Source organism: Lampris incognitus, chromosome 5, assembly GCF_029633865.1.
Source record: "Lampris incognitus isolate fLamInc1 chromosome 5, fLamInc1.hap2, whole genome shotgun sequence".
Classification (NCBI taxonomy): Eukaryota; Metazoa; Chordata; class Actinopteri; order Lampriformes; family Lampridae; genus Lampris; species Lampris incognitus.
Genome location: NC_079215.1, coordinates 64,634,041 through 64,655,719, shown reverse-complemented (window position 1 = coordinate 64,655,719; position 21,679 = coordinate 64,634,041). Strand labels below are relative to the sequence as shown.

Genomic DNA, 21,679 nt, shown 5'->3' with positions numbered 1-21,679 from the left:
AGTACTGTCGTTGTCCCAGTTTACAAGAACCAGGGGAGAAGCCATTTATTGATGGAAGTATGTCCAACCCCGGTAGGTGGCGATATGCCCCCTTTCAGCTGGTTGCGATTAGACCTTCTTCCGGTTGACCTATTCATCATCTTCTTCATCATCCTCTCAACTTCTTTTTCATCATCTTTGTCTTCTTCTGGACTGCTACTACTACTCCTTCGTCTTCTTCTTCATCATCTTCTTCATCATTGTCTTCATCTTCTTCTTCTTCTGGACTACTACTACTACTGCTTCTTCTTTGTCTTCTTCATCATCATCTTCTTCATCGTCTTCATTTTCTTCTTCTCCTTCTGGCTGCTCCCGTTAGGGGTCGCCACGGCAGATCATCTATTTCCATCTCTTCCTGACATGAGATATGATTAAAGAGATGTGAGATATGATCATGAGATATGATTAAAGAGATATGAGATATAATTCATGAGATATGATTAAAGAGATGTGAGATATGATCATGAGATATGATTAAAGAGATATGAGATATAATTCATGAGATATGATTAGAGATATGAGATATGCTTAAAGAGATATGAGATTTGATTTATGAAATATGATTAAAGAGGTATGAGATATGATTCATGAGATATGATTAAAGAGGTATGAGATATGATTCATGAGATATGATTAAAGAGATGTGAGATATGATCATGAGATGATTAAAGAGATATGATCATGAGATATGATTCAAGAGATATGAGATAGGATTCATGAGATAGGAGTAAAGCGATATGCGATATGATTCATGAGATATGATTAAAGAGACATGAGATATGATTCATGAAATATGATTAAAGAGACGAGATAAGATTCATGAGATAGGATTAAAACAATACCAATAAAACCACAGGACAAAGTCTCGGTGCTGGAAGTCCAATAAAAGCAGCGCTAAGGAGCTACACGTCTGAGCAGGCGGAGAGTTTACATGCACTACAGATCAGGTGATGTGAGGTAACTTTCTAAAAGATGAGTTCTCAACCTACTGTGGAAGACAGGGAGGAAGAGGAGGTCGGAGGAGGTTATTAAACATTTACAACAAAACAAAATGGGAGGAAAGTCGAGATTGGTACTGACCCAGTCAGCAGAGGCCGGGGAGATTCAAACCGCAGATATAAGCCAGAGACGGTGCAGGGATGGCTGGGTCAGTCTGAGCCGTGGCCTGGGGGTATTTGGAGGTGCAGCTGCCTTCACCGTCTACAGCACAAGAACCAGGTCTTTGAAGGAATCCCAGCAGCCACAGGCACTCAGTGGAGGGAGATGTAAAGGAAAAGTGAAGTCACGGGGAAAACATGGTGTGGAAGATGGGTTGTCAGGGATGTCCGATGCTGATCCGATCCAAGAGATTGGGAGTGGACACAATCACGGCTTACTTTAAGTCATCGCTGTTGGCTATAGTAAACCCAATCAAATTATGGGGCATCCGGGTGGTGTGGTGGTCTGTTCCGTTGCCTACCAACACACGGATCGCCGGTTCGACTCCCCATGTTGCCTCCGGCTTGGTCGGGCGTCCCGACAGACACAATTGGCCGTGTCTGCGGGTGGGGAGCTGGTATGTGTCCTTGTCACTGCACTAGCGCCTACTCTGGCTGATCAGGGCATGTGTTCGGGGGGGAATAGCGTGATCCTCCCGCACTACCTCCCCCTGGTGAAACTCCTCACTGTCAGGTGAAAAGAAGCAGCTGGTGACTCCACATGTATTGGAAGAGGCATGTGGTAGTCTGCAGCCCTCCCCGGACCGGCAGAGGGGGTGGAGCAGAGACAGGGACGGCTCGGAAGACTCGGGTAGTTGGCTGAGTACAACTGGGGAGAAAAAGGGAAGAAAAAAATGATCATCCTTTGCTTATTTTTACTGCATTGCTCTCCGGAACCAGGAGAGAGAGAGAGAGAGAGAGAGAGAGAGAGAGAGAGAGAGAGAGAGAGAGAGAGAGAGAGTGAGAGTGAGAGTGTGTCTCTCTAGAACAAAACCACATCATTCTTCCTCTGAAGGTGCCATGGGCAACCTTGCCCCTGAAGACGACCCTCTCATATCTTATTCAGTGTCTCTACATTCCTAATGAAGTCACACTTCACCAGCTCTTCACCATACGTGAGTCAGGAGGAAACTGCAGTGCAAAGTGAGTCGCGAACGAGCAAAACACGGGTCCGGAGTACAAAGTGAGCCGCGAAGCACGGGTCCGGAGTACAAAGTGGGCCACGAAGCACTGGTCCGGAGTACAAAGTGAGCCGCGAAGCACGGGTCCGGAGTACAAAGTGAGCCGCGAAGCATGGGTCCGGAGTACAAAGTGAGCCGTGAAACACGGGTCCGGAGTACAAAGTGAGCCACGAAGCACGGGTCCGGAGTACAAAGTGAGCTGCGAAGCACGGGTCCGGAGTACAAAGCGAGCCGCGAAGCATGGGTCCGGAGTACAAAGTGAGCCGCGAAGCACGGGTCTGGAGTACAAAGTGGGCCGCGAAGCATGGGTCCGGAGTACAAAGTGAGCCGCGAAGCATGGGTCCGGAGTACAAAGCGAGCCGCGAAGCATGGGTCCGGAGTACAAAGTGAGCCGTGAAACACGGGTCCGGAGTACAAAGTGAGCCGCGAAGCACGGGTCCGGAGTACAAAGTGAGCTGCGAAGCACGGGTCCGGAGTACAAAGTGAGCTGCGAAGCATGGGTCCGGAGTACAAAGTGAGCCGCGAAGCACGGGTCTGGAGTACAAAGTGGGCCGCGAAGCATGGGTCCGGAGTACAAAGTGAGCCGCGAAGCATGGGTCCGGAGTACAAAGTGAGCCGCGAAGCACGGGTCCGGAGTACAAAGTGGGCCGCGAAGCATGGGTCCGGAGTACAAAGTGAGCCGCGAAGCACGGGTCCGGAGTACAAAGCGAGCCGTGAAGCACGGGTCTGGAGTACAAAGTGGGCCGCGAAGCATGGGTCCGGAGTACAAAGTGAGCCGCGAAGCATGGGTCCGGAGTACAAAGTGAGCCGCGAAGCACGGGTCCGGAGTACAAAGCGAGCCGTGAAGCACGGGTCCGGAGTACAGACTACCACTGTTGGAAGTTGCCCTTTCTAATTTCCCTTTCTCGCATCTCTCTTTCCTCACCTCTTGTCTTTCGTTCCTATCCCTCTCCTTTCTTCTCATCCCCCCATTCCCCTCTTTCCTCCCGTCCACCCACCTGTCATCCCTCTTCCCCTGTCGCCATCCCTCCTCACATGCACCCAACCCTCTTCTCCTCGCAGCTATGACGGCGAGGGTCGTCTCACCAATGTGACCTTCCCCACGGGCGTGGTGACCAATCTCCATGGTGACATGTCGTCGGGGGCCGTCGCCGTGGACATCGAGACGTCAGGGCGGGATGAGGACGTGTCCATCACCACCAACCTGTCCTCCATAGACTCCTTCTACACACTCGTACAGGGTAAGCATTAAATGGGGGTGTTCACCCTCTTTTATCTAACATGTGATTCACGCCTCATTTGAAGGACCTTGAACCAGAGATACAGTTTTTTTTATGCAACACACCCAACAAGTGTGTACACAAATGTGTACTCTATATGTACACAGGATCGACTCTGAGCCCTTTCTTGTTTGCAATGGTGATGGACAGGTTGATGGACGAGATCAGGCTGGAGTCTCCGTGGACTATGATGTTTGCAGATGACATTGTGATCTGTAGTGAGAGTAGGGTGCAGGTGGAGGAGAGGTGGAGGTATGCACTGGAGAGAAGAGGAATGAAAGTCAGTAGGAGCAAGACAGAATACCTATGCGTGAATGAGAGGGAGGACAGCAGAATGGTGAGGATGCAAGGAGTAGAGGTGACGAAGGCGTATGAGTTTAAATACTTGGGGTCAACTGTCCAAAGTAACGGGGAGTGCAGGAGAGAGGTGAAGAAGAGAGTGCAGGCAGGGTGGAGTGGGTGGAGAAGAGTGTCAGGAGTGATTTGTGACAGAAGGGTACCAGCAAGAGTTAAAGGGAAGGTTTACAAGATGGTAGTGAGACCAGCTACGTTATATGGTCTGGAGACAGAGGCACTGATGAAAAGACAGGAGGAGGAGCTGGAGGTGGCAGAGGTGAAGATGATAAGATTTTCACTGGGAGTGATGAAGAAGGACAGGATTAGGAAGGAGTATATTAGAGGGACAGCTCAGGTTGGACGGTTTGGAGACAAAGCAAGAGAGACAAGATGGAGATGGTTTGGACATGTGTGGAGGAGAGATGCTGGGTATACTGGGAGAAGGATGCTGAATATGGAGCTGCCAGGGAAGAGGAGAAGAGGAAGGCCAAAGGGGAGGTTTATGGAGGTGGTGAGGGAGGACATGCAGGCTGCTGGTGTGACAGAGGAAGACGCAGAAGACAGGAAGAAATGGAAACGGATGATCCGCTGTGGCGCCCCCTAACGGGAGCAGCCGGAAGTAGTAGTAGGAGTAGAAGTAGCAGTAGTAGTAGTAGTAGTAGGTGCTGATGTACACATGAAACGAGCAGACTTATTCAAACTTGATCTGTACTACATTGAGGTACAGTATTAGGTACTGTATTAGGTACTGTATTGTTAGCCAGCTAACAGTACAGCGCTAAGGTTTAGCGCCGCTTCAAGACGTTTCAGGGTATCTTGGATGAACAGACCCAACGGGGAAAGAAAAGACAATGAAACTACCGACACTGCCCTCCACAGTTACTGATGATAGTCATTTGTTGTCCAATTACTGAGGTTGTTAGCGTAGCATTGCACTAGTAGCCTCTCTCTTTGCTTTCACACTATTCCTCTCCCCATCTGAAATCAGGACTTTTTTTTTTAAATTGTCCCCCTTTGTTCTCCCCAATTGTACTTGGCCAGTAACCCAACTCTTCCGAGCCGTCCCGGTCTCTGCTCCACCCCCTCTGCTGATCCGGGGAGGGCTGCAGACTACCACATGCCTCCTCCCATACATGTGGAGTCACCAGCCGCTTCTTTTCACCTGACAGTGAGGAGTTTCACCAGGGGCGCGTGGGGGGATCACGCTATCCCCCCCCCCCAGTTCCCCCCCCCAACAAGCACCCCGACCGACCAGAGGAGGCGCTAGTGCAGCGATCAGGACACACACCCACATCCGACTTCCCACCCGCAGACACGGCCAATTGTGTCTGTAGGGACGCCCGACCAAGCCGAAGGCAACATGGGGATTCGAACCAGGATCCCCATGTTGGTAGGCAACAGAATAGACCGCTGGTGATTAGAGTTTAATGTAAAATAAGTTAAAAAATGTAAAATAAAAAATTCTATGGTTTTGTTTTGTTTTTTATTATTTTTTAATTTTTAATTTTCTTTTTTTGCACAAGTTGAATGGCTGCCTAATATTCCATCCGTTATCCAAGCCGCCTATCCTGCTCTCAGGGTGGCGGGGATGCTGGAGCCTATCCCAGCAGTCATTGGGTGGCTGGCAGGGAGACACCCTGGACAGGCCGCCAGGCCATCACAGACAGGGCCGACACACACATACACTCCTAGCAACAATTGCGTACGGCCGATTCACCTGACCTACATGGATGCCTGATATGACTGAGGAAAATAGCTAACAAGGTAAAAAAACAAAAATGTCAGCTTTCGTTTCACATCGTCTTTAAAGTGGCCGTTAGGTCAAAGGCTCAAGTGGTTGAGGATCCATCTGATTCCAGTATACCTCTGAACTTGGACTTAAGTAGTTTTCTCTTGGGTGTTTTGTTTTACTACAAATTATACTGGATAAATACTTGACATCCGCAGTGGTTAGCGCGGTCGCCTCACAGCAAGAAGGTCCTGGGTTCGAGCCCCGGGGTAGTCCAACCTTGGCGGTCGTCCCGGGTCGTCCTCTGTGTGGAGTTTGCATGCTCTCCCCGTGTCTGTGTGGGTTTCCTCCGGGTGCTCCGGTTTCCTCCCACAGTCCAGAGACATGTAGGTCAGCTGAACTGGCCATGCTAAATTGTCCCTAAGTATGTGTGAATGTGTGTGTATGTCGGCCCTGTGTGATGGTCTGGCAGCCTGTCCAGGGTGTCTCCCCGCCTGCCGCCCAATGACTGCTGGGATAGGCTCCAGCATCCCCGCGACCAGGAGAAGCGGTTGGGATAATGGATGGATGGAACTACTTGACATCTCTTTAAAAGCACAACACTCCCGTTCTCCTACAAGTGTTCCTACGAGAAGAACCGAAACGCTTTAGGGTGACCACAGTTATGGAGGTTTCTCACAACAAGAGAAAGCGGATTCCTTTTCTTTTTTTTGTTGTGAGCAACAAACAGTTTTGTTGGTTTGGTGTTAAGACTGTGGTGTGAGTCGTGATTATAACTGTCCATGCACATACACACCACATGTCTCATTTCTGCATGGAGATCAAGGCAGCTGATCAACGAAGAAAACCGTAGAAATCACATTAGAATCACCAGCGAGCTCACTAGACGTCGTCCGTGTGAACACGAGCACATCAGCGCGTGTCACTTCCAGATGTGTTGTCTGTGGTTTAATGCTGACGGACAGCTGAGGATGACTTCATGGTGTGTTGGGGCCTGCAGAAGCAGACATGAGCGGAGTTCAGGTGATTACATGGGAAATGAGGGCTCGAGTCTGTAATTCACCCCCTGTGGCAGCGCTGGGTTCCTGCAGCAGATGAGTTTCCCAGCTCGCCGAACTTCTGGTTACGCTGCGTTTAGGTCAAAACCGCAGGTAAAGTAACCGCTTGGCGGTAAGACCCCTGTTGAGTAAGACTTACCAGTCCGGCTGGTGCGAGGTCTTCACCAGCCAGGAGCGGTCCTGAGTGTCCTCAACGTCCATCCATCCATTATCCCAACCGCTTATCCTGCTCTCAGGGTCACAGGGATGTTGGAGCCTATCCCAGCAGTCATGGGGTGGCAGGTGGGGAGACACCCTGGACAGGCCACCAGTCCATCACAGGGCCCCCCCACAAACCAGAAGTACACCTCTGTATCAACATACACGTACAGCTGAGTACTGTATATACTCACCGTGAGTCCTGGTACATGGTTCAGGGTTGGCTCGGGATAGTCCAAAGATGGTCAAGAAATAAAACGCAAAGGAGAAACTTCCAACTCTCATCCTAGCAGGGGTTTTTTTGGGGGGGGGGATACCCCCCCCTTCTCCCCAGTTGTACTTGGCCAGTAACCCCACTCTTCCAAATCATCCCGGTCGCTGCTCCACCCCCTCTGCTGATCCGGGGAGGGCTGCAGACTACCACATGCCTCCTTCAATACATGTGGAGTCGCCAGCCGCTTCTTTTCACCTGACAGTGAGGAGTTTCGCCAGGAGGACGTAGCGCGTGGGAGGATCACGCTATTCCCCCCAGTTCCCCCTCCCCCCTGAACAGGTGCCCCGACTGACCAGAGGAGGCGCTAGTGCAGACACGGCCAATTGTGTCTCTAGGGATGCCCGACCAAGCCGGTGGTAACAAGGGGATTCGAACAGGCGATCCCTTTGTTGGTAGGCAACGGAACAGACCGCCACACCACCCAGACACCCTCATCCTAAGAAAATAGATGTTGTCTGCTACGAATCTAACCAAACAACCTGTTGGTAGCCAGCTGCAGCATGAAGAGAAAACAATAACATAAATAAATACATTAGAGCAAATAATCTCTGGTTTTGGATCGGTCTCAGATACGTTTTGAGACATTAGACATTTCTATAAGACTGATCAGGAGGGACGTCCGGGTAGCGTGGCAGCCTATTCCGTTGCCTACCAACATGGGGATCTCCAGTTTGAATCCCCGTGTTACCTCCAGTTAGGCGTCCCTACAGACACAATTGCCGTGTCTGCGGGTGGGAAGCCGGATGTGGGTGTGTGTCCTGATCGCTGCACTAGCGCCTCCTCTTGTCGGTCGGGGCACCGTTCGGAGGGAGGGAGGGGGAACTGGGGGCGAATAGCGTAATCCTCCCACACACTACGTCCCCCTGGTGAAACTCCTCACTGTCAGGTGAAAAGAAGCAGCTGGTGACTCCACATGTATGGGAGGAGACACGTGGTAGTCCACCCCCTCCCCGGATCAGCAGAGGGGGTGGAGCAGCGACCAGGATGGCTCGTAAGAGTGAGGTAATGGCCAAGTACAATTGGGGAGACAATTGATATCAGTACAACTGAAGTCTGAAACCGATGATGATGATGATGATGATGGCTATCTTTAACAGTCAACCACTGTGATCGTTATTTGATGTATTACATGGTTTTGGTGTAGAGATATTCACTGGCAGCATAAATTCAGCAACAGAAGGCCTTCTAATACGGTAGTGATGATGGATGTGGGTTCCTTGGCAAGGCAGTTCAGCCTCCACACAGCTTCCTCTCCCATCCTGTTTTTATGAGCCCGCCGCACAGACTTCCCCTATGTATAAGCCTGCCATTTATTATAGCGATGAGCCAACAGTGAACCTGAATCTGTAAGCTGCGCCCAGCAACGTGTCCTCTCTCCGGGTACTATACTGTGTGTTCTGGATGTCACTTGGCTCAGGCAGTATTTTGTTTGTTCCCCAGCAAGTCAGATGTAAAACACCGCCACTGACAACTGAGTGGAACTGAATGTGGTGTTTCTGCCACTGGGCAGAGCCGGAACAATAAAACAAACAATAATTTCTCTGGTCAAAGAAGCGTTATTTTGTCTGTAAGGGCCCAGACACACCAGACCGACTAGCGGCGACAAAGGCCGACTGTTGTCGCCTCACATCGCCTGCCATCTGGGCCAAAAAGCAGCACTTGAACACACTGCAAGGAATCCAGCCGATGGCCAGCTAGCATGTACGTTCTGCACTGAGTTGCCAAGCTGGACAGCCAATCAGAGTGACCTCTCTCACCGGCGGCCAGCTAGCATATATTTCCTGCACTGAGTCGCTGAGCTGAACAGCCAAACAGAGTGACCTCTCTCACCGGCGGCCAGCTAGCATGTACGTTCTGCACTGAGTCACCAAGCTGGACAGCCAATCAGAGTGATCTCTCTCACCGACGGCCAGCTAGCATATATGTCCTGCACTGAGTCACTAAGCTGAACAACCATTCAGAGTGATCTCTCTCACTGACGGCCAGCTAGCATGTACGTCCTGCACTGAGTCACTAAGCTGAACAACCATTCAGAGTGATCTCTCTCACCGGCGGCCAGCTAGCATGTACGTTCTGCACTGAGTCACCAAGCTGGACAGCCAATCAGAGTGACCTCTCTCACCGACGGCCAGCTAGCATGTACGTCCTACACTGAGTTGCCAAGCTGGACAGCCAATCAGAGTGACCTCTCTCACTGACAAGCTCCAACGATCCAACATGCTGAATTGGCGGAAAAGCTGCCAAAGGGGGTCCGACTAGTGCCGACCGCCAAAACTAGGGTCACAGAGGCTCACCAACGGCCCGACATTGGTGTGTCAGGGCCCTAATAGCTGTTGTGTATGATTTTCACATTGTGACGTCTCACTGCATATACAGCCACTGGACCGTGAGGAGAGCAAATGGATGAGGAGTGAGAATGAATGAGGCTCTGTGATGTCCTCACAGGAAAATTAATTTCGTTCTGATTTTGTTTCTGTTTTGCACAAAAATAAGTACCTCTGTGTTGGATGGTTATGGCAAAATGATAAATTACATTTTGGTCCATGTCACCCCCCCACACACACACACACACACACAAAATCAGGCATGGTGGCGCAGTGGTTAGTGCGGTCGCCTCACAGCAAGAAGGTCCTGGGTTTGAGCCCCGGGGTAGTCCAACCTTGGGGGTCGTCCCGGGTCGTCCTCTGTGTGGAGTTTGCATGTTCTCCCCGTGTCTGTGTGGGTTTCCTCCGGGAGCGCCAGTTTCCTCCCACAGTCCAAAGACATGCAGGTCAGGTGGATCCGCCGTACCAAATTCAGGAATCAGGAACAATTTATTGTCATTTCTTACATGTACTTGCGTACACAAAGAAACGAAATTTCGTTTCCTCCAGCCCACCGCAGTGCAACACAAAAAACACACATCCAAAATTTCCCTGAAACGACACCACCAAAAACATACAAAAACAGAGAGAACAAAACAAACAGTTAGCAACACAGTCCACGCAGTGCTACACAGTCCAAAAAATTCCTCTGTCCGGAGAACAAACGCCAGCCAGGATGACTGTCGGAGCTGCCGGGGCATGCAAAGTGGGGCAGGCTAAGCTAACTGCTAGCCCATGCGGTCTGCATGGGCTAGCAGTTAGCTTAGCCTGCCGCTCTTCCACATCCTGTCGGACCGCCCTCAGTGTTTCCTCCCCGGGCACAGTTCCAGGCTGGGGCCGTGGTCCCTGGGCCCATTGGACGAAGCAGACCAGGCTCCCCCAACCGATCCAATGCCAGCTGTCCCAGCCAGACACCTTCGCCACACCTCCCCCGCACTCCACACAACGACGCAGACAAAAACACTGCACAGTCGACGCTAGGCGAGGCCGCCGCCAGATCGCCTTGGTGTTTGCGCTCGGGTACAGCACCGGGCAGGGCCGTAAGCTCTCAGCCGATCCAAGGCCAGCTCTCCTAGCCATTAAACAAACAAAAATCAATGAACAAAATAAAAAAACTTCACATGAAAACACAAACTTAGATGTGGACAAAGACACTGCATAGTCAGCACTGGGTGAGGCCGCCGCAAACATGAGTTCGCACCGCCATCTTCCCACACCGGATTGTCCCTAGGTGTTAATTTGTGTGTGTCGGCCCTGTGATGGACTGACAACCTGTCCAGAGTGTCTCCCCGCCTGCTGCCCAGTGACTGCTGGGGTAGGCTCCAGCATCCCCGCGACCCTGAGAGCAGGATAAGCGGTTTGGATAATGGATGGATGGATGGATGGATGGACAACCAGGTCAACTTATAAAGGAATGCAGATCGAAGTTCTCACTTTCCAGGACATTTGTGCACATAGCTATTAGCATGTGCAGAGTTCACGCTTCTGGTGTCAGACGACGGCCCAGAGACGAGACGGCAAAAAGAGAATTACTGTGATTAGTAGCTGAGACCAGGACCGATGTGAACGCAGTCATCATTAGCTCATGGGTGTGATGGGTATGGGTGTATACTTGTAAGTGCAGTGAACTTGATGAAGCAAAGGCATCTACTGCCCCAGGTCCTCTCTCTCGCTCTCTCTCTCGCTCTCTCTCTCCCTCCCTCCCTCCCACACACACTCACACAAAGCTCGTGGCCATTAGTTCTGTGAGAGAGGTCAAGGGGAACTTAATTAAGAGGCTGCTGGTTGTTAATACCTGCTCTGTGCTCCATTAACAGGTTCAATCGCTGCTTATGGAAATTAATTGTCGCCCATTCTCTCCCTCTCTCCCTCTCTCTCTCTATCCGTCTCTCACTGTTCATTGCTTTATCTCTTCCTTATTCTCCCTTTCACCCTCCATCGCTCTCCTCTCTGTCACTTTCACACTAAATAAGGCTTTGCTCTTTGTTTTTCAGTAAATTCAGTTTTTTTTTTTTAAGGGAGGTTAAAGAAATCGCCGTAGTGTGAAGACACGAATAATGAATAGAAACTCTCTCTCACTCCCCCTTTTTCTTCTCCATCTCTCTATCTTTGTCTCTGCAGACCAGCTTCGTAACAGTTACCAGGTGGGTAATGACCATTCTCTAAGGGTCATCTACGCCAATGGGATGGACACCCATTACCAGACCGAGCCGCATATTCTGGCAGGTAAGTAGTCCAGTCCCGAGCCAACAGGAAATGAATCAGTCACAAATGACCTCAAAGTGAAAGTTAGCTCTTCTGACTTCTCTCCATGACTTCTTTGTTAACTTGGATCAGTCAAATGAAGTGTTGGTGGAGGGATACTTATGTACACCATAGTCCTTATGAAAAGATGTCGAGCGTTATTGGTTGCTGAGTTGTTGTTGTTTTCCGGTCATGTGTTCTGTGCTGGCGTCCTTCCCAAGCCATCGAGCAACGTTTCAGTGATGAATCTGTCTGAAAGGGTTCAAAGGGGATTGTTAATTACTTGTCATTTTTCAGTTTTGCTTGTCAAACGCTTTGTGCCGCCCGCCGATGTGCCTGTAATGACTTTGTCAGATCATGCTCGGATTCAACACACAAACCGGGTTCACACACGCTGAAGAAGCTCTTTCATGTTTTGGATCTGATCTTCTCTAGGCTTTCCAGATGAGACAAATTACAACCCCATGTGGCGTTGCCCTGAGACGACCACGGGAAGCTCTGATTTGATAAGATTTTCAGTCACTGTGGATATATGAGCCCGTCTCGTAGACACATTATTTACACACAGCTTATTTACAGGTCTCGGTTAACACTGGTAACCTTCCGCCACATGGATATGCTTCGTCAGCAGAGCGATTAGTGAGGACGTCATTGAGGACATCTGTTCAAATCGATCTTTAACCTGATTTACAGCCAACATGGACGATAGCGCTTAACAACCAGCGCCCCAGATCCTGAACCCACCAAACACACACCTAAACATAACCATCTCTATGCTTAAACCTAAACATAGCCATCTCTGTTCTAACACCTAAACATGACCATCTCTAGGCTAACACCTAAACAAAACCATCTCTAGGCTAACACCTAAACATAGCCATCTCTATGCTTACACCTGAACATAACCATCTCTAGGCTAACACCTAAACATAGCCATCTCTATGGTAACACCTAAACATAACCATCTCTATGCTTAAATCTAAACATAGCCATCTCTGTTCTAACACCTAAACATAACCATCTCTAGGCTAACACCTAAACATAACCATCTCTAGGCTAACACCTAAACATAGCCATCTCTTTGCTTACACCTAAACATAGCCATCTCTGTTCTAACACCTAAACATAACCATCTCTAGGCTAACACCTAAACATAACGATCTCTAGGCTAACACCTAAACATAGCCGTCTCTATGCTTACACCTAAACATAACCATCTCTATGCTTACACCTGAACATAACCATCTCTAGGCTAACACCTAAACATAGCCGTCTCTATGCTTACACCTAAACATAGCCATCTCTGTTCTAAGACCTAAACATAACCATCTCTATGCTTACATCTGAACATAACCATCTCTAGGCTAACACCTAAACATAACCATCTCTGTTCTAACACCTAAACATAACCATCTCTAGGCTAACACCTAAACATAGCCATCTCTATGCTTACACCTAAACATAGCCATCTCTGTTCTAACACCTAAACATAACCATCTCTAGGCTAACACCTAAACATAGCCATCTCTATGCTTACACCTAAACATAGCCATCTCTGTTCTAACACCTAAACATAACCATCTCTAGGCTAACACCTAAACATAACCATCTCTAGGCTAACACCTAAACATAGCCATCTCTATGCTTACACCTAAACATAGCCATATCTGTACTAACACCTAAACATAACCATCTCTAGGCTAACACCTAAACATAACCATCTCTAGGCTAACACCTAAACATAGCCATCTCTATGCTTACACCTAAACATAGCCATCTCTGTTCTAACACCTAAACATAACCATCTCTAGGCTAACACCTAAACACAACCATCTCTAGGCTAACACCTAAACATAACCATCTCTAGGCTAACACCTAAACACATCCATCTCTATGCTTACACCTAAACATAGCCATCTCTATGCTAACACCTAAACATAACCATCTCGACCCTCCGACACAAGTAATTGATTAATCATTCGGTCTGTTAAAAATTGAAAATACTGATGAATGAATTTTAAGTTACAACAGTCCAATGTGACGTCCTCGGACTTTTTACTTAAAAAGGAAAACCTCAAGTTTTCACATCATAATGATATGAATGTAAATCAACAAGCAAATCTTAACATTTATGAAGCTGCAACCAACAAATGTGTGGTGTTTTTACTCAAATCATTAATCAGCCTTCAGCATTGTTAGCCGGTAATTTTCTGTCGATGGAGCGATTGATTAACTGACTGATCATTTCAGCACGAGTTGACACGTGGTCTCGCCAGGCCAGATGTTGTGCATAAGCACATCCATGTCCTTCACAGTGTCTGAGTCTGCGAGACTCGCGCATGAACATCCTTTATGTGACCAAACCTTTGCAGTCACGACATGTTGGGAAATGCAAATGAGTCATACAGCGTTTTGAGACTGGGTTGGTAATCCAGCTCAAGTCCTCCCTTCATCTGTCTGCTCCACCAGCTCTTCATTTCTTTTTCTTTTTTCATAATGTGTGTTGACGTGTTGATCCAATTCCTCTTCCAGGTGCCGCCAACCCAACCATAGCACGGCGGAACATGACGCTGCCGGGAGAGAACGGCCAGAACCTGGTGGAGTGGCGATTCAGGAAGGAGCAGACGCGAGGAAAAGTCATAGTGTTTGGCAGGAAACTCAGGGTGAGTGGTTTCTCTTCTCCCAGCATCCTCTACACAAGACTGCTGAACTCTGACATGGAGGACTGAAGTGAGGACTGCACATGCCAACACTTCCTGCCTCTTATTACGATTAATCCATCATGGCTTCAATTCATCCATTAAAATGTCAGAAATGCCCATGACAAGTTCCCAAAGCCCAAAGTGGTATGTATATATACGTAGATATATAGATATATGGTAACACTTTAGTATGGGGAACATATATACACCATTAATTAGGTGCGTATTAGCATGCAAACTAGCAACATATTGGCTCTTCATTGGTCTTTATTAAGCACTTATTAATGCCGTATTCTGCATGGCCTTATTATACAACCAGTAAGCCATTAACTATGAGTTTTCCCTCTATAACCTCAGAAGTATTGCTTATTAGTAGTACCATATCAATATGCTTTGCTTAGTATGGCCTTTATAAGGTGGTAGTACCACAAGAAGAGTTATTCTCCCTTACTAACACTTAATGAATATGGTCTGTTCTTACATAACAACACACAAAACTACAAGTGTTCGTAGTGTTAAATTACTCTAAATTAAGTTGTTGTTACTTAGAATATGTTCCCCATACTAAAGTGACATCTTCATCATTACTAATTCACTAGTAATTAAGTTTTTTTACTTAATATGTTCCCCATACTAAAATATTACCAGATATATATTACATATTTTATATACACACACACACCTACATATATATATATATATGTGTGTGTGTGTTTGTGTAAGAATGAAAGGCCGACATGAATGTTGGCGTGATCCTCGCACCACTATATAGTATTCTGTATACTGCGTCCTTATTGAATGACTCCTCTGTCGTGTGAGTCTTGTGTTTGGGTATGAATGAGCCGCCAGGCTTCATGCCGTGTTGAAAGGATATTCTTGTGAACAGCCTGAGCTTTTAACACCGGTTTAGTTGCAGTTTTTTCTGCGCCGACGACAAAGAAAGAACTTGTAAAATCAATTTCAAACAGGTCCCGGGCTAGAAACTGAGGACTGATGTGAGGTTCTAATCATCTCACATTAAACCAGCCTCATCTGCATCGTGCAGACGCGGCAAATGTGACGCTTTCGTTCATAAATCAGTCTAAATGGCTTCGTGTTGTCTTGAGGGGATAGGACTTTTTTTTCTTCCTTATGTGGAGTTTCACACCAAGTATGAAAAAGGAAATGACAATTAATTTGTCCAACATCTGTTAGCGTAGCATGGTGATACCACCGGCGTTCCGTTTGCTAGCTGGGGTGTGTGGTAGTGGGACAGGCCGGACAGGTAGACTCACACAACATAGAGAACTGTCACATCTGCCCACGTCTGGAGACAGCCATGATGTGCCCATATAGCCCTAATGAGCACTTAGCTCTGTGTGTGTGTGTGTGTGTGTGTGTGTGTGTGTGTGTTACATGTGTGCGTGAGAACAAAGCCGTTGTGATCGCTCCCAGACTGACAGCTGCAGTGTAAACAATGTGTCAATTAGGGCGTAACAATGTATCATGTCAGAATGACATCATAATACACACACGTGCCATAATCAGACAGTTGTGGCCCATCAGTCATGTTAAATCACTTGATAGGTATCGCGGTCCAGCGAGAGCTGCTTTTTATGACCCCTGCTGAAGGAAAAATATTCTGTCTCGTCTAACAGACAATACGGTTCAGTCTGACAGGACGACGTCTTGGACAGCTGCCGCGCTGGTACCTGAATCACTGCTGGAGGCAATGCGTCTGTGCAAATGCAGCTTTTAAAGTTAGAAGCTGAGGATGTTTGGTGAAAATACGAAACTCGTTTTTATTCACCGGTGCTGAAATATTGCTTGGAAAATACAGAAATTGGCCTGCCGCCCACTGACTGCTAGGACAGGCTGCAGCATCCCCGCCACCCTGAGCAGGATAAGCGGTTTGGGTGATGGATGGATGGATGGAAATACAAAAACATTGTAATGTTGACTTTCTTCTCCGACATCATTCAACCCAAATGTGAATGCACACCATTAATAATGATAATAACAATAATAACAGTGATGATAATGATAATAATAATAAATTGGGTTTGTATAGTGCTTCTCATCTGGGGAGACGGCTCTCGAAGCCCTTCACAGATAAACAACAATAGTAAAAGAAATAAAAGTACCATTTCCATGTCGACCTAACTATCTGCCCTTGCCTTTGTTTACCCACAAGTAACGCAAGTATGAAAAGAAAAGTGCAGCGGGGGTTTCAGTGCACAGGTAATGCCAGTGTTAGCAGTCAGAGCTAGTCCGTAGTCAGTCAGCTAGCATAGCTAGGTGTTAGCCCGGGAAGCTAACATCAAAAATATTGCCATAGTACTTCACTATGGCACATAGTAAAGTACATACTATACATACATACACATACATAGTGTGGCACAGAGCCTTGGGTCTGCTAAAAAGCAACGAATGACGGTACCTTCTTTCCAACATGCGACGTTTAAAACTCTTGTTGCATGGCAAGGCTGATCCTTACGGAGGTTGGATTGTGAAGTAACAGGAATGGGTGCTGGACACGACTCCGTCAGTCACAGAATGACAGACTTCCGGTTTGACTGTGGCGAACAGCTGATGGTTGTGAATTTCTTATGTCTTTTTAATCTATATCTCATTTTTATCAGCAACTTGTAGATTTCAGGATTTAGCAGGCATTGGAAATCCTAAAGGTTTGTTCTGTTGGTTAGCTTAAGATGTCCGGATTCCAGCTGTTGGAGATGCTTATGGAAATGTACAGAATGGTGTCTTCCACCAGACAGACAGTCACTGCATGTCGCCGGCTGATGTGTCGCCACAGAGGAGAATTTATCCATCTGAAGGAAAGTGGAAGTCTTTGAGTAACGGACAAGATGGACGCACGGTGGCATCATGGCACGGTGGTTAGCGTGGTCGCGTCACAGCAAGGAGGTCCTGGGTTCGAGCCCCGGGGTAGTCCAACCTTGAGGGTCGTCCCGGGTCATCATGACACAGTGGTTAGCACAGCTGCCTCACAGCAAGGAGGTCCTGGGTTTGAGCCCCGGGGTAGTCCAACCTTGGGGGTCGTCCCGGGTCATCATGACACAGTGGTTAGCACAGCTGCCTCACAGCAAGGAGGTCCTGGGTTCGAGCCCCGGGGTAGTCCAACCTTGAGGGTCGTCCCGGGTCATCATGACACAGTGGTTAGCGCAGCTGCCTCACAGCAAGGAGGTCCTGGGTTTGAGCCCCGGGGTAGTCCAACCTTGGGGGTCGTCCCGGGTCATCATGACACAGTGGTTAGCACAGCTGCCTCACAGCAAGGAGGTCCTGGGTTCGAGCCCCGCGGTAGTCCAACCTTGGGGGTCGTCCCGGGTCATCATGACACAGTGGTTAGCACAGCTGCCTCACAGCAAGGAGGTCCTGGGTTCGAGCCCCGGGGTAGTCCAACCTTGAGGGTCGTCCCGGGTCATCATGACACAGTGGTTAGCACAGTTGCCTCACAGCAAGGAGGTCCTGGGTTCGAGCCCCGCGGTAGTCCAACCTTGGGGGTCGTCCCGGGTCGTCCTCTGTGTGGAGTTTGCATGTTCTGCCCGTGTCTGTGTGGGTTTCCTTCGGGGGCTCCGGTTTCCTCCCACAGCCCAAAGACATGTAGGTCCTAAGAGTGTGTGTGTGTGTCGCGTGCCCTGTGATGGTCTGGTGGCCTGTCCAGGGCGTCTCCCCGCCTGCCGCCCAATGACTGCTGGGATAGGCTCCAGCATCCCTGCGACCCTGAGTAAGGATAAGCAGGTTGGATGATGGATGAATGAACTTCAAATTAAGATTTGTAAAATGTAGAACCAGTACTTCAATATGTAAAAACCCTTTATCCAGAACAGGAAATCATCCATCTATCCATCCATCCAGCCATCATCCATCCATCTATCACCCAATAATGCACATTAGCCAGTTTGTATCTGTACCGGAGTTTGATTTCAATCTGAGTTAGGAAGACCACTTCCCCCTGTGTTACAGAAACTGGGTTTGGGTGGAGGTAGGACACAAATGCACATTGGCATATCTGCAGGTGGGACTACGCGCCACAACAACTCGGATATTTTCCAAGCTACCCGTTGCGCATGAGGCGGTTTGGGAAAAGCACCAGTCTTCCTCAGCCTGCGAGTTAGACGGTGTGAAATCCAAGGTCACAACTGGATCGGGTCCGCGCGAACATTTCAAGGGTCATGGCCAAGTTACAAAAATCATTGGCTTCCACGGTGACTAGATAGCAGAGATGCTGCACAGCGATTGGCTGTCATCCCAAAGTTTTCCCTTTTTTCCCCCGCCTGGACACCGTCCAATTATCGGTTTTACAGTTGGAAGGCATCCCAACGTCCTATTACACTCCTCCCTTTTCTGCCGACACAATGCATTCAAACAGGTGCTAATTTTCAAATGAACAAGTGCCCGGAAAGGAAAACCTGAGGGGGCGGGGGGGGGGGGGGGACGCTGTTGAATGTTTTCCAGCAGGTCCTTCACTGTGATGAAATGATTCTGTAGTGAAAGGCTAATTCAATGTCCCCCCTTTGCTTCAGGAAACCACTTGATGTAATTCGCTGTCGCGTGGGCCATCTGTCTTGCTAAATGGGTTTAGAACAAACACCATGTGATTTAGAAATGATAAACAGTGTGTGTGTGTGTGTGACTCTAATGGGCTGTGGTGCTTCCTCAGGCCTCTGGTCAGCAGACGGTTTTAATTCATGTGTTGACTTTTATGAAGGAGCCCATGTTGGTCTGGATCGGCCCAGTTATCAGTGAGATTTATAGCACAATCCGGAATCAGGAGCAGTTTACTGTCATCTTGTTCATGTACTTTGATACACAAAAGAGACGAAATGTCGTTTCTGCCAGCTCACAGCGGCGCAACCCAAAAGACACATCCAAAACAAAACGACGCCTACAAAAAAGGAAAGAACAAAGCCAAAAAAACACACAAACAGTCAACAACACAGTCCATTCAGTAGGTTTGCAACACAGTCCAAAAAAGATTCCACTGTCCAGAGAAGGAACGCCAGCCAGGATGACTGTCGGACCTGCCGGTCTGCATGGGCTAGCAGTTAGCATAGCCTGCCCCGCTTCCGCGTCCCGTCAGACCACCCTCGGTGTTTCCTCTTCGGGCACAGCTCCAGGCAGGGCCGTGGTCCCTGGCCACCCCAAATCCAAGAGGTTCCTTGGAAATAAGTCACCAGTGCTTTTTCTGGAGAATCCTCTGCCTTCGCCGATCAAAAGTAGGCATTTGTGTAACATGGGTTGTTGCTATCGGTGTTGTATTGTCCCCTCTTTTTTTGAGGGGGGGGGTTTTCCCCAATTTTTCTCCCCAATTGTACCTGGCCAATTACCCCACTCTTCCGAAGTGTCCCGGTCGCTGCTCCACCCCCTCTGCTGATCCGGAGAGGGCTGCAGACTACCACATGCCTCTCGCCGGCCGCTTCTTTTCACCTGACAGTGAGGATTTTCACCAGGGGGACATAGCACGTGGGAGGATGACGCTATTCCCCCCAGTTCCCTGTTGCCCCTGAACAGGCGCCCCGACCGACCAGAGGAGGCGCTAGTGCAGCGACCAGGACACATACCCACATCTGGCTTCCCACCTGCAGACACGGCCAACTGTGTCTGTAGGGACGCCCGACCAAGCCGGAGGCAACACGGGGACTCAAACCAGGATCCCCCGTTGGTAGGCAACAGAATAGATCGTTATGCCACCTGGACGCCCTTATCCGTTCTTTTTCTAGTTTGTTCTGACATAGCCCCCTAAATGAGTGTGCTGCTTCCTGCCTCTTTCCTCCACATTTAGCTAATGGTTGCAGATGTAAAAGGCGACGCATCTTATCACTCTCCAGATCCTACCCAGCAGTCCCCAACAAACTCAGCATATGCAAAGGTTCAATATTTGGATATTCATAAATTAGCTTTTATCTTATATATAAAAAGTATCCCATAAGACATTTGTTTGCATGGAAATATTCTCAGATTAATTCGTAAAATGCTTGACAAGAAAGTCATCAACATAGATCCAAGAGCCTAATCTGGGAAGTTCTTTACAGCCCAAACCTAAAGTAAGCTTCACGACAAGAGACTCTCTTGCATAAATGTTAAAAAACCACCAAGAACACCTGCTGTGATATCATCAAAAGTCAAAACTGCTCCATGTAAGAGAGACCAGAGTCCCAGAGGTCTCCCTCCTGAACACGTGTTGAGATTATGTTCAAGCTGAATCCGTCGTTCACGCTCATTAAAAGCTGTCGATCACGTTTCTTGGCCCGTTCTTGGAAAGATGACAGAGAATTTGGCGTGGCCGGAGCTGTGCGTACACAAAGAGCCGTCTGATTGAACGGACATAACAATCACTGCATTTATCTGGCCACTAACAACCGTTATTTGTGACTTCCTCGTCCCACACACAGGTGAACGGTAGGAACCTGCTGTCAGTGGATTACGACCGAACGCTGCGGACGGAGAAGATTTACGACGACCACAGAAAGTTCCTGCTGAAGATCATTTACGACACCCAAGGCCATCCGACTCTCTGGGTCCCCAGCAGCAAGCTGCTCTCCGTGAACTTGACATATTCCAGGTGAGTGTTTTCACCCGGCGTTTTCCTCTCCCTCCTGATCAGTATCAGAAATCAGAATCAGAATCACTTTATTTGTCATTTCATTTCATGCACTGGCACACATGAAATGAAACGAAACATGGTTTCCCCCAGCCCACAGCAGTGCAACACAAAGACAGAAACACATATCCAAACTACAAGAACACATATAGTATCTAAACTAAGCAAAAGATCAGCGTCCAGGAGAACGAACGCCAGCCAGGATGACTGTCAGAACTGCCAGTCTGCATGGGCTAACGGTTAGCTTAGCCTGCCCCACTTCCACGTCCTGTCAGACCACCCTCAGTGTTTCCTATTCGGGCACAGCCCCAGTCAGGGCCGTGGTCCTTGGGCCCACAGGATGCAGCAGACCAGGCTCCCTCATCCAATCCGACGCCAGCTCTCCCAGCCAGACACCTTCAACACACCTCCCCGCACTCCACACGATGACACTAAAACACAGTCAAGGCTAGGCGAGGCTGCCGCCAGACCGCCCTCGGTGTTATTGGAACTGCCAGTCCACATGGGCTAGCAGTTAGCTTAGCCTGCTCCACTTCCGCGTCCTGTCAGACTGCCCTCTTCGAGCACAGCTCCAGGCAGGGCCGTGGTCCCCAGGCCCACAGGTTGCAGCAGGCCAAGCTCTCCCAGCTGATCCAGCGCCAGCTCTCCCAGCCATCAAACCACGACAAATTTAGACGCTGATGTGGACAAAGACACT

The 21,679-nt window shown here is 48.7% G+C and overlaps 1 protein-coding gene across 1 annotated transcript in view; it reads left to right on the top strand.

Annotated features, from left to right (window-relative positions):
* Window positions 1-21,679, top strand: part of LOC130113077 (teneurin-3-like) — a 380,798-nt gene that overhangs the window by 327,121 nt on the left and 31,998 nt on the right. Inside the window, exons 37-40 of the mRNA XM_056280588.1 lie at window positions 3,260-3,438; window positions 11,557-11,661; window positions 14,212-14,342; window positions 20,774-20,943. Of these exons, the coding sequence (XP_056136563.1) occupies window positions 3,260-3,438; window positions 11,557-11,661; window positions 14,212-14,342; window positions 20,774-20,943 (585 nt within the window). The remainder of the gene's footprint in view (window positions 1-3,259; window positions 3,439-11,556; window positions 11,662-14,211; window positions 14,343-20,773; window positions 20,944-21,679) is intronic.